This window comes from Orycteropus afer, unplaced genomic scaffold (genome assembly GCF_000298275.1).
Source record: "Orycteropus afer afer isolate SDZICR_OR568_19922 unplaced genomic scaffold, OryAfe1.0 scaffold00032, whole genome shotgun sequence".
Classification (NCBI taxonomy): Eukaryota; Metazoa; Chordata; class Mammalia; order Tubulidentata; family Orycteropodidae; genus Orycteropus; species Orycteropus afer.
In genome coordinates, this window is record NW_006921619.1 from 4,904,189 (window position 1) to 4,920,289 (window position 16,101).

The 16,101-nt window shown below is 41.0% G+C and overlaps 1 protein-coding gene across 1 annotated transcript in view; it reads right to left on the reverse strand.

Moving 5' to 3' along the window:
- The window catches only part of MCF2L2 (MCF.2 cell line derived transforming sequence-like 2), a 334,093-nt gene that overhangs the window by 48,963 nt on the left and 269,029 nt on the right, over window positions 1-16,101 (reverse strand). Inside the window, exons 19-22 of the mRNA XM_007936022.1 lie at window positions 10,583-10,675; window positions 9,800-9,892; window positions 6,620-6,691; window positions 3,886-4,011 (exon numbers count right to left, since the gene is read on the reverse strand). Of these exons, the coding sequence (XP_007934213.1) occupies window positions 3,886-4,011; window positions 6,620-6,691; window positions 9,800-9,892; window positions 10,583-10,675 (384 nt within the window). The remainder of the gene's footprint in view (window positions 1-3,885; window positions 4,012-6,619; window positions 6,692-9,799; window positions 9,893-10,582; window positions 10,676-16,101) is intronic.

Here is a 16,101-nt window from a genome sequence, read left to right on the forward strand (position 1 = left end):
ACCTATTTTGGTCATGTTGTAAGAAGGGACCATTCCCTGGACAAGGATGTCATGCTTGGTAGGGTGGAGGGTCGACAAAAGAGGGGGAGGCCTTCAATGAGATGGATTGACACGGTGGCTGCGATGATGGGCTCAAGTATAGCAGGGATTGTGGGGTTGGCACAGGATCGGGCAGTGTTTCGTTCTGCTGTGCATAGGGTCACTATGAGTCAGAAATGACTCGACGGCACTTAATAACAACAACAACAATCTCTTCTGTTAACAGTATGGTAAGGCAAGTGGGAACTGAAATAAAAACAAAGACTGGTCCTAGCCCACAATGAACTTGCAATAAAAATACTTCATTGAATTATATAAATTTGTCTTAGAAAAGAAAAAAAAATGTTTCACTCAAGCTTTACTATTCAATTTTGGAACTTACTCTTGGCAAGTCAAGATTTAAATGAACTCCAAGTGCATCTTAATTATGCACTGGGTTGAACAGAAGGAAAAGTAAATAGAGGGAAGAAATGAGATCTCAACATTCTTTGAAACAAACTTTTTTTAAAATAAAAAATTCTTCTTAATTTTTGTGAATAAAGTGCCTAAGGGAGCTCTGATAGTATAGTGCCTAAAGCACTTAACTGCTAACCAGAAGGCTAGCAGTTCAAACCCACCAGCCACTCCTCGGAAGGAAGATGGGGCAATCTACTTCCATAGTGATAAGGCCTCAGAAACCCAAGGAGGGGTTGCTATGAGTTAGGTCCAACTTGATGGCAAATAACAACAACACAACAAATTAAACCAAGAACTAATTCACTGCATACAACAGGAAGAAAATGTAAGTATCAGAAGGACAATTTATTCTAGTAGTTGTTTTAATTATGGATTCATCTACTCAAGTTCAATGTCTTCCCTTTGCAAAATCAGGTTCATGTTGGATTTCAAATGGAGAGATATTGCAGTTATCCGTGCATACAGCATGTGATTGTAAGCATCTTGTGTTAAAGAAGTTCAACAAATCTGGAAGGAGTGCAGCTGGAATGCTCTTTGGAAGTGAGAATGGCCAGACTTCATCTCATCTACTTTGGTCATGTTGTAAGAAGGGACCAGTCCCTGGAGAAGGATATCATGCTTGGTAAAGTGGAAGGTCAGCAAAAGAGGGGAAGGCCCTCAACAAGATGGATTGACACAGTGGCTGCAACGATGGGCTCAGTCACAGCAGGGATCGAGAAGCTGGCACAGGACCAGGCAGTGTTTTCGTTCTGCTGTACATAGAGTCGCTATGAATTGAAGATGACTCAATGGCACCTAATAACAAGAACAACACAAATCTGAGGCAAGAGATCTCAAAATCATTGAATCTAGGTTACCACTGTTAGTAAACTTTAGTCAAAACCAGATGAGGAGTGTGGCTGAGAGGGCAGCACCCTGGATAGGGAGTAAGAAGTTTCAAGAAGTAGTCCTGGCTGATGTCCACACGGTCTTGGGTGAGTTAACTATGCTTTCCATGGACCTGCTCCTGAATTGGAAAGTTGAATTTCTGATACCTGCTCCTCTGTAATCTGACAGGATTACACAAAACTGTCAGGATAAATTAGTTAGTATTCTAGATATAAAACCAAGTTAAAGTCTTAGGGGAAAAGAAACCAGAGAATGTACATCAAAGGCACAATTCTGAGAATAAGTCATTTCCACTTGGTAGAAAATCTCTGAAATTCTGTAAGTTGGTTCATCTTAGTTGCATGCAAGCTGGCCTCCTCTGACTGAAATTAGGATAGACTGCTATTTCCTCATATTTAAATTAACTTCCTCTTCCTGTGTGATTTACACTCAGAAAAATAGCTGGGAGTTTCCTGCCCCGTGGACAGTTTCCATTACATATATTTGATTCAGGGATAAGGGTCATTGACACAAGTTTCAAGATAAAAATAAAAGAACAGAAAGATGTGGGGCAATGTTTCAGAGAGGCTGGCAGAAAAATATCAGAGGAAAGAAATGAAAAGATCACACAGTATGTTGCCCCTAATCAATGTGAATAGCTTGATTTATGACAAGGAAAGAAAAGGAAGTTCACTTTATTGGCAGGGCCTCAAGTGACAGTATGTTATGAACCAGGTGAAAATGAAAGAAGAAAACAAAAGCTAAGTATTTGTCTGACAGAGAATTCTCAGAATGTCTGAACCCTGTGTGGTAAGCAGAACAATGCCCCCTACCCTGTAAAGATAGCTGTGTCCTAATATCTGGAACCTATAACATGTTACGTTACATGGCAAAGGGGAGTTAAGGAGCCCTGGCAGTGCATTTGTGCCTAAGGCATTTGACTGCTAACCAGAGGTTGGTGGTTCAAACCTACCAGCTATTCCATGGGGCATGCTACTTCTGTAAAAATTCACCACCTTGGAAAACCAACGAGGGTCACTATGAGTTGGAACCAACTTGATGGCAGTAGGTTTTTTCCTTTTCTTTTCTTTTGGTTTGGTAGTGCAGTAGGTAAAGCACTTGATTGCAAATGGAGATGTTGTCAGTTCAAACCCACTAGCTGCTCCATGGGAGAAAGATATTACAAGTCTGCTTCCATGAAGATTTCAGCCTTGGAAACCCTATGAAGCAGTTCTGCTCCATCCTACGGGATTGCTATGAGATGGAATCGACTTGATGCAGTGGGTTTGGTTTTTTGTTTTTAATCAGCTGTCTTTCACTAGGGAGATTAGCCTGGATTGTTCAGGTAGGCCCAAAGTAATCACACACACACACAAAAAGGGCCCTTAAAAAGTAGAAGAGGGGGCAGCAGAGATGGTCAAGAGTGATGCGATGTGCTTGGCCTGACATTGCTGGCTTTGAAGATGGGGAAAGGGAGCCATGAGCCAAGGACTGTGGCCTCTTTAAATTGGAAAAAGGTAAGAAAATCAGTTATCACTGAGAGTCCCTCAAAAGTAAGGCAGGCCTGCTGACACTTTTGTTTTAGAGACTGTGTTGGATTTCTGATCCACTGTTCTTATGGGACCGTAAGATAATGAATTTGTGCTGTTCTATGTCACCAAGCTTGTGTTAATTTATTACGGCAGCGATTAAAAACTAATACACTTGAGCCAAAAACTAGAGCACTCTAAAGTGGAAAACAAAACCAAAACCAAACTCAACTGCCATCAAGTCAAATCTGACTCAGAGTGAGCCCTCCTTGGGTTTCCGAGGCAGTATCACTACGGAAGTAGATTGGCTAAACTTCCTTCTGGGGAGTGGCTAGTGGGTTTGAACCACCAGCCTTCTGAACAGTGGAATATTAATTATATCCCAGCAAAGAAACCAAGGCAAGGTTTGCCTGGAAATGCCCGAGGCCAGTCAGCTCAGAAGTAATTGTAATGCTGGAGTCAAGACAGCTCAGCTCTCCAAAGTGCAGCACTGGCCTCTCTCTGAATGCTCGCTCTCATTTTTTTTTCCTTGACCACTTAGATTAAGGCATGTACAAGATATACTTGTCGAGCTTCTCCTGGGGCCTGTGATATAAAATGGTATTAGACTCTCAGTTAGGATCCATTTTTTAAAAAAGACACTTTCTACAGAGAAAATCTAAGTCAAGAAAGAAAATGTTTTAAATCTTTTAATAATAGGAAGAGTCAGAAAACAAATTTCCCCTTCAGCAGTTTTCCCCTGTCCATATATGTTTCTGGTTGTGTAGCATGCGGTTCAATGATAACGTCCAGGACTCTGTGGGATACAACTTAAGATTCCCAAAAATGCTGAGGGGCTGCTCGGAACCTCATAGCATGGGTTTGCTGACTGACTTAGGCTACTTGCCTTTATCAAAGATTACTTCTCTAACTGTGCCCCCGCATCATCCCCTACCTTTGTAATATCATTCCTGTCATTTATGTGAAATGTTCTGGCACTCTCTGAGGAACATACCGGACATCCAGTGACAGCTGCTAGGTCCACAGCCAACTCACAAGACTTAATCAAATCCTCCATCATGACCAAAGCTTGTTGTAGTTCAGCTGAGAATGTGGAATCCTTGGTCTTCTTTGGCCCATCCTGTGGAAATGGTATTACACCATGTTGGAAACCAAAAGATATACTATTCACCAAGTGAAGAAGGATAACAGGACAGAGAAATGAAGCACTAAAGTGACTGTGAAGGTGAGTACATTTATTTGTTTCCCTGTTTAAGTATATGATATATAAAATTAAAACCTTAACCTCATTGCTGACAAGTTTGTTCCAACTTTCGACAACCCCATGTGTTACAAAGGAGAACTGCTCCATAAGTTTTCTTAACTGTAATCTTTACAGAAGCTGGTTGCCAGGCCTTTCTCCTGGGGAGCAACTGGGTGTGTTTGAACTGCCAACCTTTAGCCTTGCTATTGAGTCCAACCGTTTGTGCCACCCAGGGACTTACATGATATACAGATGAGCAAAATCATCTACCAAACCTTCTGTACATTGTACTTATAAAGTACATAAAATCATGTTCATAAAATCATGGACATTATATTTCTGCTACATAAAAATATGCAGAACTCAGCTTTTTTAAAGCACAAAGAAAACCAATGCTTTCAAATAGTTTGCATGCCAACTCCAGAGGGAGAGGGGTTTTTTGAAAAGAACAACTTGAGTTTCGTATTCTTATATTTAAGGTAGAAGTCTTATTCCTGTGGGTAAAAATTATACTCAGAACCATTCCAGATGAGAATATTTTCAGAGGCAAAGAATGAGCCACCCTATGGAGGTTTGCTAATGATTTATGTCATTAAAACCACATTTGCCACATTGAGTTTCCCCCAGCTCTGCTCCTCCTCCCTTCTCTCCCTCCCCAACCCTCCCCACATTCCACCAACACTAAAGATGCCAAAGAGATAACTCAAAGTCTCCATCTCCCAGGCATAACAACTTGGCATTCAGTGGAAAAGTAGTAACTGCTCATTAAAGAGATTCACGTCCAATTACTATCACTCTTGACACTTAGGACATAAGGGAGATCATTGTTTCAGCTTGAGAGGCTCTTGCTGTGGTTTCGGTATTCTATTTCCTTGCAATCAACATGTGATATTTATCTGCCACCTGATAAATACAAATAAAAAGATGCTGGTTTCCTGAATGTGTGTGTGTGTTTAAACACTTCAATTCCACAACAAAGAACGAACAGCTCTTTGTAGTTCCCCATGTAGCACCATCTCTTTTTGTCCTCTGCAGCATGCTATAGTTAAAAGGTTGCGTATTTTCGTACTCTCTGCTAAAGCACTGGGTATTAGGATCTTTGGTTTCAGAGATCTAAGTGACAGGGATGATGGATGGAACAGCTCATGCTGCCTCCACTCAACCTACTCTTCCCTTCTCACTCATAATAAATACGCTTCAGTTCCTGGTAAGAGACAACAGTCTCTCACCTGAGTTTATCTGACATCATCATTAAAGGATTAAAAGTTCTCATACCAGACATCTTCCCTCTTACCCCACACGTAAAACTCAATTTCCTCTTAGAGACTTACCTGCTCCTGCTCCTCATCTTCTTCACTAACCTTCCTCCCACAAACACACCTGGGGATGGTGGCTAGTTTTCTATTGTGCAATGTAGGGTTCAGGGAATCCTTGCAACATTATTAAACTCTTCTATCCAGGGCTAAGGAACTCTGGTGGTGTAATGGATAAAGGCATCTGGCTGCTACCCAGAAGGTCAGTAGTTCAAACCCACCAGCTGCTCCATGGACGGAAGGAAGATGGGCCATCAAGATTCACAGCCTCAGAAACCCAATGGGGGTCGCTATGAGTTGGAATTGACTTGATGGCAGTGAGTTTGGTTCTTTGGATCCAGGGCTGGCTCCTCTTACTTCATGCTATGAAATGATTAACTTGCCTTGAGCTTTTGCTAATTTCAGGGGGTCTCCACCTCATATTCTGAGCAAATAGAGAGGACAAGTGATTGTTCCTTGAGACTTTGTATGTGTTTCAGGTTTTTGCACCAGTTAAACCAGAATATCCTATAGGAATCTAAAACAACTCTCGCCGCTAAGCCACAAAATTTCTTCTTAATCTGTGGGCCTCATGTTAAAGTGGCTACCATTTCCTCCAAGGGAGCCTTGACAATCTTTCTTAAAATTCACACAAATACCCACACATACAGAGAAGAAAATATAAATCATTCATAATCCTACCATTAGGGGAAACTGCAGCAGAAACTTTATCATATTTACTTTTAGCCCTTTATATATGCATTTTACACATTCACTTAATTTTGGATTTCCATAAAAATATATTATTATGTCATATCTTGCTGCAAATTCTCACTTTAAAATTACCTTTAATTTTTTCTCCTGACTATGAACCATAAGGAGCTCTGGTGGCATGGTGCCTAAGACACTTGACTGCTAACAGAAGCCTGGCGGTTCAAACCCACCAGCCACTCCTTGGAAGGAAGACAGGCAATCTACTTCCATAGAGATATCGCCTTGGAAACCCAAGGAGGGGTCACTATGAGTCAGATCCAACTTGACGGCAGTGAGATGAACCATATGATATACACTTATTTTAGAATATTTCAAAAAGAAAGATCATAAACAAGGAAAATAAAACTGTCATAAATACTTTCACCCATGTAAAAATTCCATTAACCATGAGTTATATAAACATATTTGATATCTAGTACCTTGGCTGAACCTCCTTCTAATTCACCTGGTTCCATCTCCAAATCTTCAGGAAACTCAACATCCAGCAGGCCCTGCAGTAACCCAAAAGTCTCATTGAAAATCAAAAAAACATAACAAATAAATAAATAACTCTACTGGGCAAAAACTTTCCAGCCGATGCTAAACTGACTGAGAATGTGGGTCAATGTGTTTGTTTCTCATGAGTAAAAGGGAAAGAAAAAATGATACATATGGCGCACAGTTTTTTTTCCCACAAAGGAAAAAACCATACACTACATGTTATTTGGGAGCTCTGGTAGCATAGTGGCTAAGACACTTGCCTGCTAACCAGACGGCTGGCGGTTCAAACCCACCAGCCACTCCTCGGAAGGAAGGTTGGGCAATCCTACTTCTGTAGTGATACTGCCTCGGAAACCCAAGGAGGGGTCGCTATGAGTCGGGGCCGACTTGACGGCACATAACAACAACAACAACAACACGTTATTTTGTAGTTTGCTTTACTTACCTATATTTCATGAACATTTTTTTCTAAAAGATGATTTTTAATTGTAGCACATTGTTATATTCTATGTAGAAACCATAATTAAAGTGTTATTCCCAAATTTTTACTATCATTATCATTATCCTTGTGCATTTTTCCTAAATATAAATTCCTAGAAGTGGACATGTAAATGTTGAAAAGTTTTCATGCATATTTCCAACTTCTTTAGAGAATAATTATGTTCCTTGCAATTATGTATGAAAGCCCATTTTATCAGTCCCTAGCCTATGTGGGGTATCACCGTTTAACAAAAAAGGTTTAAGTTTTTTAAAAAAAAAAGCTTTGTCAATTAAATAAACAAAGCAATACTATCTCACTGTTGTTTTCATTTGAATTTCTCAGGTAACCAGTGACTGAGAACTTAAAAAAAAAGTTATTGATTCCTTTGTAAACTACTGGTGTCTTTTGTTCATCTTATTACTAATTTCAAAGAGCTCATTCTGAATTAAGCATACTCACCCATTGCCAAGTATGTTACTAATATTTTCCTAAGTCTTTTATGCATCTTTTTTCTAAATGGTATAATCTACCATTCTTCCTTTCCTGTATACTTAGAAGGATTTCTGCATGCCAGAGTCCCACAATCCTTTCTAAACCATGAGGTAATTAGTCCAACATCTCTGCTCTTTCAAACAATTTATTATGTAGGAACCACAAAGTGAACCTAATCCCTCGGGTTGGAGAATACTATGACGTTCTTCTTTTCCTCACAAGTGTGCCAACAGTTTGAACTTAGTTTGCCAGGCACGCTGCACGTTTAGCCTCCCACAGTTCTGCACAGACACCCAAGGGATAAGGGATATTTTACAGTGGTTCTATTTCTTTATTATATTGATTCTATTTCTTATTTCCTCAGTGAAATAAAGTTTAGAAAATCATAGCACTCCTTTAAGTACTTTTAACATGCATTATCTCTTTTAACGCTCACAACAAGCCTACCACCAAGGACGTATTATCATCCTGATTTTACAGATGGCGAATCTGGGCTGAGAGAGAGAGGTTAACTGGCCTGAGTTCATGCAGCCTGGATGCAGCAGAGTCCAGATGCACACCCAGGCTGTCTCATTCCTGAGTCTGCTTTTATAGTTACTATGCTCTACTTTTTTGGTTTACAGCCCTCGGTGTATGGCACACACCTTAGCTGTGATGTAAACTTTACCTCTGTGGGAAAGCTTGAGTCTGAGAGTACCAGATGCAACCCAAACCAAGGGTACGAAGACCACCACTATGTCCTACTCCCTCCTCACTGGCCCAGTGGTAGGTAGGACTTCTAAACTTTGAGTGATAATAAAGATGGAAGGTCAGGGGACTGTGAGGCTCTAAAGGAGTGCTGGATCCAAATACGCTCATAAATGCCATTCACAGAGGGAAGCAATAGATCACTATTCTCATTCTCACACTGATGTCTCCATCTCAATATTAACAACTACAAGTCAAGGGAGGATCCTTGAGAGTGAGCACTGTGCCAAGTTCTTTACATGCATTACTCACTTGCTCCTCATAACAACCCTCTGGAGGAAGTTCTGGTTCCCTAATTTACATACAAGAAAAACGAGGCCTAAGAAGTCAAGTAGTCCAGAACTGGTGAGCAGCAGAGCCGGTACAGCTGAGGCTGGGATTGCTGGTGGAAACTGGAAGGAGGAACTTTTCTGAGGGCAGGATGGTGGACAATGCACCTAACTTCCAGAGCTTCAGTTTCTTTACACTCCAGAGTCTTTCTTATACATTTCTTTGTGGGGATTACAGAGCAGGCAGCCAGCAAACAGTAGGTGCTCATTTATTATGAAGAGATCATAGCTCCTGGGCAAGAACAACCTCAAATGCTTTATATAGGTTAACTCAAACTATAACTTGTAGGCCCCAGACCTTTCCTTCAGGCTCACACGGGAAGCCATCCTGACAGATCCCTGTGATGTGGGGTGTCTGGGAGAGCTGATCTGTAGATCTGCTGCTGGCAAGGCCTCACCAGTAAGGAGGATGAGGATGAGTGAGAGAGAGAGAGAACCGCTTAGGGGTTTAGACAGAGCAAAACTCATTCTGTTATTCAGCTCTCAGGAAAAGATCCTAAATCTAAAGATGCATGTTGCAAAGGAAAGAATTCAGTTTTGCCGCCTTCTTTCCATTGTTGTAATGCATATAAATAGTGATGTTGGGGAAATTGGGAGCTCTGGTAGCATAGTGCCTAAGGCACTTGACTGCTAACCAGAAGCTCGTTGCTTCACCTGGAAAATGGAGATGGTATCTTACATGTCTGTGAGTACAGGTGGGTCAGATGGTCCAGGGGTACTCTGGCTGCCTTCTTTCCTCACCTTCTCAGCTTCCAGAAGGCTGGCTGTCTTCCCTACTCTGTTGCTCCCAGCAACCTCTCCTCCTCTAAGTCATACTTCTTAGAGACTCCTGGCCTGGACTGGGTGTTGGACTAATCAGGCACCAGGGTGTCTTCCAGTGCTATCATTCTTTCAGTCTTATTTCTCACTGAAGAGGCTGATACAGACTTTCAGGAAAGGAAAAGCCAAGGAATGGACACATCTCTAGCCTTGGAAGACCAAGTCACAATTCTAAATGTCTAAGAAAATTAGCACTATAGACCAGGCATCTGATTCCCCCAAACAGAAAAGCACTGTTTCCTTGACTTTACCTTCAATAGCATCTGGTATTTTATAAGTCTCTGGCTTGGTCCTCTAAGATACTTAAAAAGAGGGAGATTGTGATCCAGTTGGCGCTGGCACACCTTTAAAAGCCAAACAGAAACAACATAAAACAAACAACATGCAGAACAAACGTGGCAGCTTTCAAATACAAGAAATGAAATAGGCTCTTCGTGGACAAGGGGGTGGCTGTGCTGACCAGTTTCAAAATGTTCAGTCCCTCAGGAGCAGTGTGTGAAGTGAGAGAAAGAGGAAAGGAGATGGCTTGGCTAGTATTTTTACAGGCAACTAGAGAAACAGGACCATTTATTCCTTTTAGAAAGCAAGCCCGCTAGAAGACAGTGGGGCATTTCAGGTCCTTCTGAAATGAAAGCAACCGTCTTCAAGTTGGTGGTGGGGCATCTGTTCAGGTCATTTTGAGGCTGGAGGGCACATGATGGCTTGTTGGTATCATCCCTGGGGCCCCCAAATGTGACACGTTTAACTTGGTTCCATTTTAAAAATCTATTCTAGAAGAGGACCCTGGTTTTCTCATCAGATTACAGTTTCTCCTCACAGGCCTATTCATAGCAACTCAGGGGAACATGGAAATTTCAATGTGTAATTTCAAAATATGACAGACTTTTTAAGAAACACAAATTTAATAAAAATATATGCCAACTTCCTCTGACTGCTTTGTGATTTTTATTTCTTTAAAACTTCAGTGCACACAAACATTTTCCAGAGAGAACTATCTGTGCTATCTGTGGGAGACTTTGTGATGCCAACGTTACCCCAAAGTAGGCACAGTCTTGACACTCTTGCCAGATTGCCCTAGCTCGGGGCAGGTTCTTGTGGTATTTAAAATATATTTGAAGATCTTCTTTCTGAGTGGGAAAAAATTAGAACAAATTAGTCAGGTAGCGTTTTTCAGTAAGTAGATAAGATCATGCAGCTTATTCAGCCATTCAACAAACTTGAATATTTCCAAAGTGTGACAAATTGGGAATCCATGACAAATAACCTAACATCATTGTATATGTGTCTTTATGTGTGATGGTTATAAACCGTAAGTACTAAACACAGATATGAGCACAGTGCTGTAGGAGCAACAACATGGGCTGCTGGTAAACAAACAAATAAATATACGGACAGGAATTAGTTCTTATCCTCATTCTCCCTTCCCCTGATCTTCATCCAGGACACCAACAGCTCTCCAAAACAGCTATGCATTGAGTAATAAGACTGACAGAAAAAACACTTGTGGCTAATAGCTCCTCCCTTCTTTCTCCCAACCCTTTGTTATTATGGTCATCGTGATGTCAACCCTAAGAAAACAACCAGAGGATGGAAATGCCCTAAGAGGAAAATGTGGTAGTTTGGACAGAGAACACAGGTCTAAGTCTTTTAGGCAGCATCCAAAGGGGCAGGCTCTGCCTCAGATGCCACCTTCATCCTGAAGCTCAAGACCTCCAAGATAGGGAGAGCTACAGAATTATTTCAGGGCTAGAGGTCAAGAGGGATTCAAAGCACTCACTGTCTCAAAAACCTTAAGAGGTAGGCACTATTTGTTGTGTCTCAGATATATATACACCCTAAGCCCTGAAGTCAGCTTGTCAGCCTCCTTCACTCCATCAGGAGAGCCCGGGCCACAAGCAGCTGCTCTGGCAAAGAAGTCCACATGGCCACGTCTGTGCAGATTTCTGGGTCCCTGATCTCCTGCTTGAAGTCCCTGAGTGGCACAAATGGTTAAGCACTTAGCTACCAACCAAGAGGTTGGTGGTTTGAACCCAGACAGAGGTGCCTTGGAAGAAAGCCCTGGTGATCTGCTTCTGAAAGATCACAGCTATGAAAACCCGATGTAGCACAGTTCCACTCTGAAACATACGGGGTCAACCATGATTTGGAAATGACTCAACAGCAACTGGACGGGGTTTGTTTGTTCTGTAACTCCTCCCCTCTTAGACTCCAAGTAGTCATTTCAGTAGAAACACTACGACAATCCTGTCCTTCAGGACGCCCTTATGGAAAAAAAATTAGACACATACACATGTTTTTTGAGGAAGAGAGATGGCTTTTGAGGAATGTTGTTCAGACTGGCTAACTGACTAGAATAATTCAGTCCTCAGCAACAATGCTGTTTTGTTGTGAGGTGTCATTGAGTTGGTTCTGACTCAAAGTGACCCCATGTACAACAGAACAAAACACTGTCCAGTCCTGCACCGTCCTCACAATTGTTGCCATGCTTGAAACCATTGTTGCAGCCACTGTGTCAATACATCTCATTGAAGGTCTTCCTCTTTTTCACTGACCCTTTACTTTACCAAGCATAATGTCCTCCTCCAGGGACTGATAAGTACAAAGCACATGAGATGAAGTCTTGTGATCCTCACTTCTAAGGAGCATCCTGGCCGTACTTCTTCCAAGCAAATTGGTTTGTTCCTCTGGCAGTTCATGGTATATTCAATATTCTTCACCAACCCCATAATTCAAAGGCATCACTTTTTCCCTGGCAATCCTTATTCATTGTTCAGCTTTCACATGCATATCAGGTGACTGAAAACACTATGGTTTCGGTCAGGTGCATGTTAGTCCTCAAAGTGACATTTTTCCTTTTTAACATTTTAAAAAAAAGCCTTCTTAAATCTGTAGGTTCTGTTTTCATTCTTTTGATGAAATATTTCAATGTGCATAAATGTTTAATTTTTAGGAGATCCCAGTTATCTAGCTTGCTTCTGCTGTTTGTGCATTTTTAGTTATGTTTGATAATGTGTTTATGCCATGTATTAGGGCCCCTAAGTTTGCCCCTATTTTTTCTGTGATGATCTTTGTAATTTTAGGTTTTACATTTAGGTCTTTGATCCATCTTGAGTTAGTTTTTGTATGTGGTGAGAGATATGGAATCTATTTTGTGTTTCTGCAAGTGGCTATCCAGTTTTGCCAGCACTATTTGTTAAAGGGAGCTCTGGTAGCTTAGTGCCTAAGGCACTTGACTGCTAACCAGAAGGCTGACGGTTCAAACCCACCAGCCACTCCTCAGAAGGAAGATGGGGCAATCTACTTCCGTAGTGATACTGCCTTGGAAACCCAAGGAGGGGTCACCATGAGTAGGGTCCGACTTGACGGCACATAACAACAACAACAACAACATTTGTTAAAGAGACTATCTCTGTCCCTTTTAATGGGTTTCAGCCTTTGTCAAAGATCAGCTGTCCATAAGTGGATGGATTTACTTCTGGGTTCTCAATTGTTTGACTGGGCTATGTGTCTGTTGTTATATCAATACCAGACTATTTTGCCTACTGTGGTTATAAAGTACATTTTGAGACTGAGGAGTGTGAGGCCTCCTACTTTGTTCTTCTTTAGCAGTGTTTTGCTTATCCAGTCTCTTTCCATTCCATTTAAAGCTGGTGATTAGTTTTTCCATCTCTTTAAAGAATGATGATGGAATCTGGATTGGGATTTCAGTATATCTGAAATTGCTTTGGGTAGTATTGACATTTTCACAACAATAAGTATAGTATATACTTCCATTTATGTAGGTCTCTTTTGGCTTCTTGTAGTAGTATTTTATAGTTTTCTTTGTGTAGGTGTTTTATATCTCTGGTTAGATTTATTCCTAACTACTTTATCTTTTGAATGGCTATTGTAAATGGCATTGTCTTCCTGATTTCCTTTTCAGAGTTCTCTTTGTTAGTATAAAGGAATCAGACTAATTCTTTTGGAGTTGATCTTGTACCCTGCCAAATCTTTCTATCAGTTCCAGTAGTTTTCTTGTGGAGTCTCTGGTATCTTCTACATACAGGATCATATATCTGCAAATAGAGATAGTTTTACTTCTTTTCTACTTTGGATGCCTTTAGTTTCCCTACATTGCCCTATTGCTCTGGCTAGTACTTCCAATACAATATTAAATAGCAGTGGTGATAAAGGGTACCCTTGCTGGTTCCCATTTGCAAGGGGGAATGTTTTCTGTCTATTTACATTGAGAAGAATGTTGGCTGTTGGTTTTGTATATGTTGTTGTTGCTGTTATGTGCCATCAAGTTGGACCTGACTCATAGCGATCCGTCCTTGGGTTTCTGAGGCATTAACACTATGGAAGTAGATTGCCCCATCTTCCTTCTGAGGAGTGGCTGGTGGGTTTGAACTGCCAGCCTTCTGGTTAGCAGTTGAGTGCCTTAGGCACTATGGTACCAGAGCTCCTTGGTTTTGTATATAAGCACTCAATTATGTTGAGGAATTTCCCTTCTATTCCTGTTTTGCTGAGCATTTTTATCAGGAATGTGTGTTGCATTACAAGTGGATATATAGATAGATATGCAAGCTGAACAGGTATAGTAAGGCAAATGATAATACACCCACAAATATGTATAGGTGTGACAGAGGATATTGCTACATATCTATTTATATGTGAAGGAGCTCTGGTGATGTAGTGGATAAGGCATTTGGCTGGTAACCGAAGGTCAGCAGCTCAAACCCACCAGCTATTCCACAGAAGGAAGACAGGGTGATCTACTTCTGTAAAGATTTACAGCCTCAGAAACCCAATGGGGGTCGCTATGGGTTGGAATTGACTCAATAGCAGTGAGTTTGGTTTAGTTTGGTTTATTTATATATCATGCAAATATATCCATGAATATATTACAACACACAGGGCAAATTATGAAAACTTTTTAGCTATAACCAATCACTTTGAAGGAATGAGTTGCTAGGCCTGGGGGCTCAGGACCATAGTCTCAGGGGACATCAAGGTCAATTGGTGCAACACAGTCTGTAAGACAATGTTCTATATCTTACTTTGGTGAGTAGTGACTAGGGTCTTGAAAGCTTATGAGCAGCCAGCTAAGGTGCAACTATTGTTCTCTCCCTGTCCAAAGCAAAGCAGAGTGAAGAAAAATCAAAGACACATGGAAACAATTAGTCCAAAGGACTAATGGACCATATGAACCTCAGCCTCTTTGTTACTGAGACCAGAAGAACTAGATGGTGCCCAGTTACCACTATTGACCACTGCGAAAGGGATCACAGTAGAAGGTCCCAGATAGAGGACCTTGTTTTTCCTGGGAGAAAAATGTGGAACAAAATTCAAAAATCATAAAAATGGATAGGCTTACTGGTTTGATAGAAACTGGTGGAACCCCCACGACTGTAGCCTTTAAACATTCTTGAAGCCTGGAACTGAACTCACCCCCATGGCTCAACTTTCAACCAAACAATAGACAGGCCTATAAGGTGAACACTAACACCAGGGAGGTCTGCACCCCTTAGAACAAGCAACCATACGAGATGAAAAGGGCAGCATTTGCCCAGGGATAAAGCTCAGAAGGTAGGAAGGGAAAGAAGGATGAATGGAAATGGGAAAAATAGGAAGGAAGTGGAAAGAGTGTTGTTACATTGTGGGAATTATAATCAATGTCATGAAACAAAATGTGTATGGACTGTTAAAAGGAAAACCAATTTGCTCTATAAAATTTCACCCAAATCACAATAAAAAGTTTTGTTTTTTTTTGAAAGAAACCTTATGCGACAGTTCTTCTCTGTCCTATAGGGTCACTATGAATCAGAATTGACTTGATGGCAAATGAGTTTTTTTTATGGGAGCCTAGTAACATTTTGTGTTTTTCTCTTTGCTTTGATTACTAGGAAGTTCAGAGGCAAATTTGAAGTCATAACTACAAGTGTTCAATTCTACAACTTGTTGAATTTGTATCCCATTAATTTCTGAAGGCTTGTTTTTGTCAATATCTTTGGTGCACCTTGGACTTCTTCCTTCGATAACATCAGTTCTTGGTCATATGGTACCTCTTGGAATGGCTGAACATCAACCAATTGTTTTTTTTGTTGTTGTTGTTAGGTGCCATTGAGTAGCTTCTGACTCATAGTGACCCCATGCACCACAGAACGAAACACCACCTGATTCCACGCCAGCTCCATGATCTTTGCCATACTTGAGCCCATTGTCACAGCCACCATGTCAATCCATCTCGTCAAAGGCCTTTCCCTCCTTTGTCGACCCTCCACCTTACCAAACATGACATCCTTCTCCAGGGAATAGTCCCCTCTGACAACATGACTAAAGTGACTCTGTGTATTCCTTCCATCTTCTTTTGATGTTCCCTGCATCATTCAATGTTTTGCCCTTAGAATCTTTCAATATTGACAACTTGAGGTTTAAATTTTTTCCTCAATTCTTTCAGCTTGAGAAATGCCAAGTGTGTTCTTCCCTTTTGGTTTTCTAACTCCAGGTCTTTGCACATTTCATTATAGTAATTGGCTTTGTCTTCTTGAGCTGCTCTTTCAAATCTTTGGTT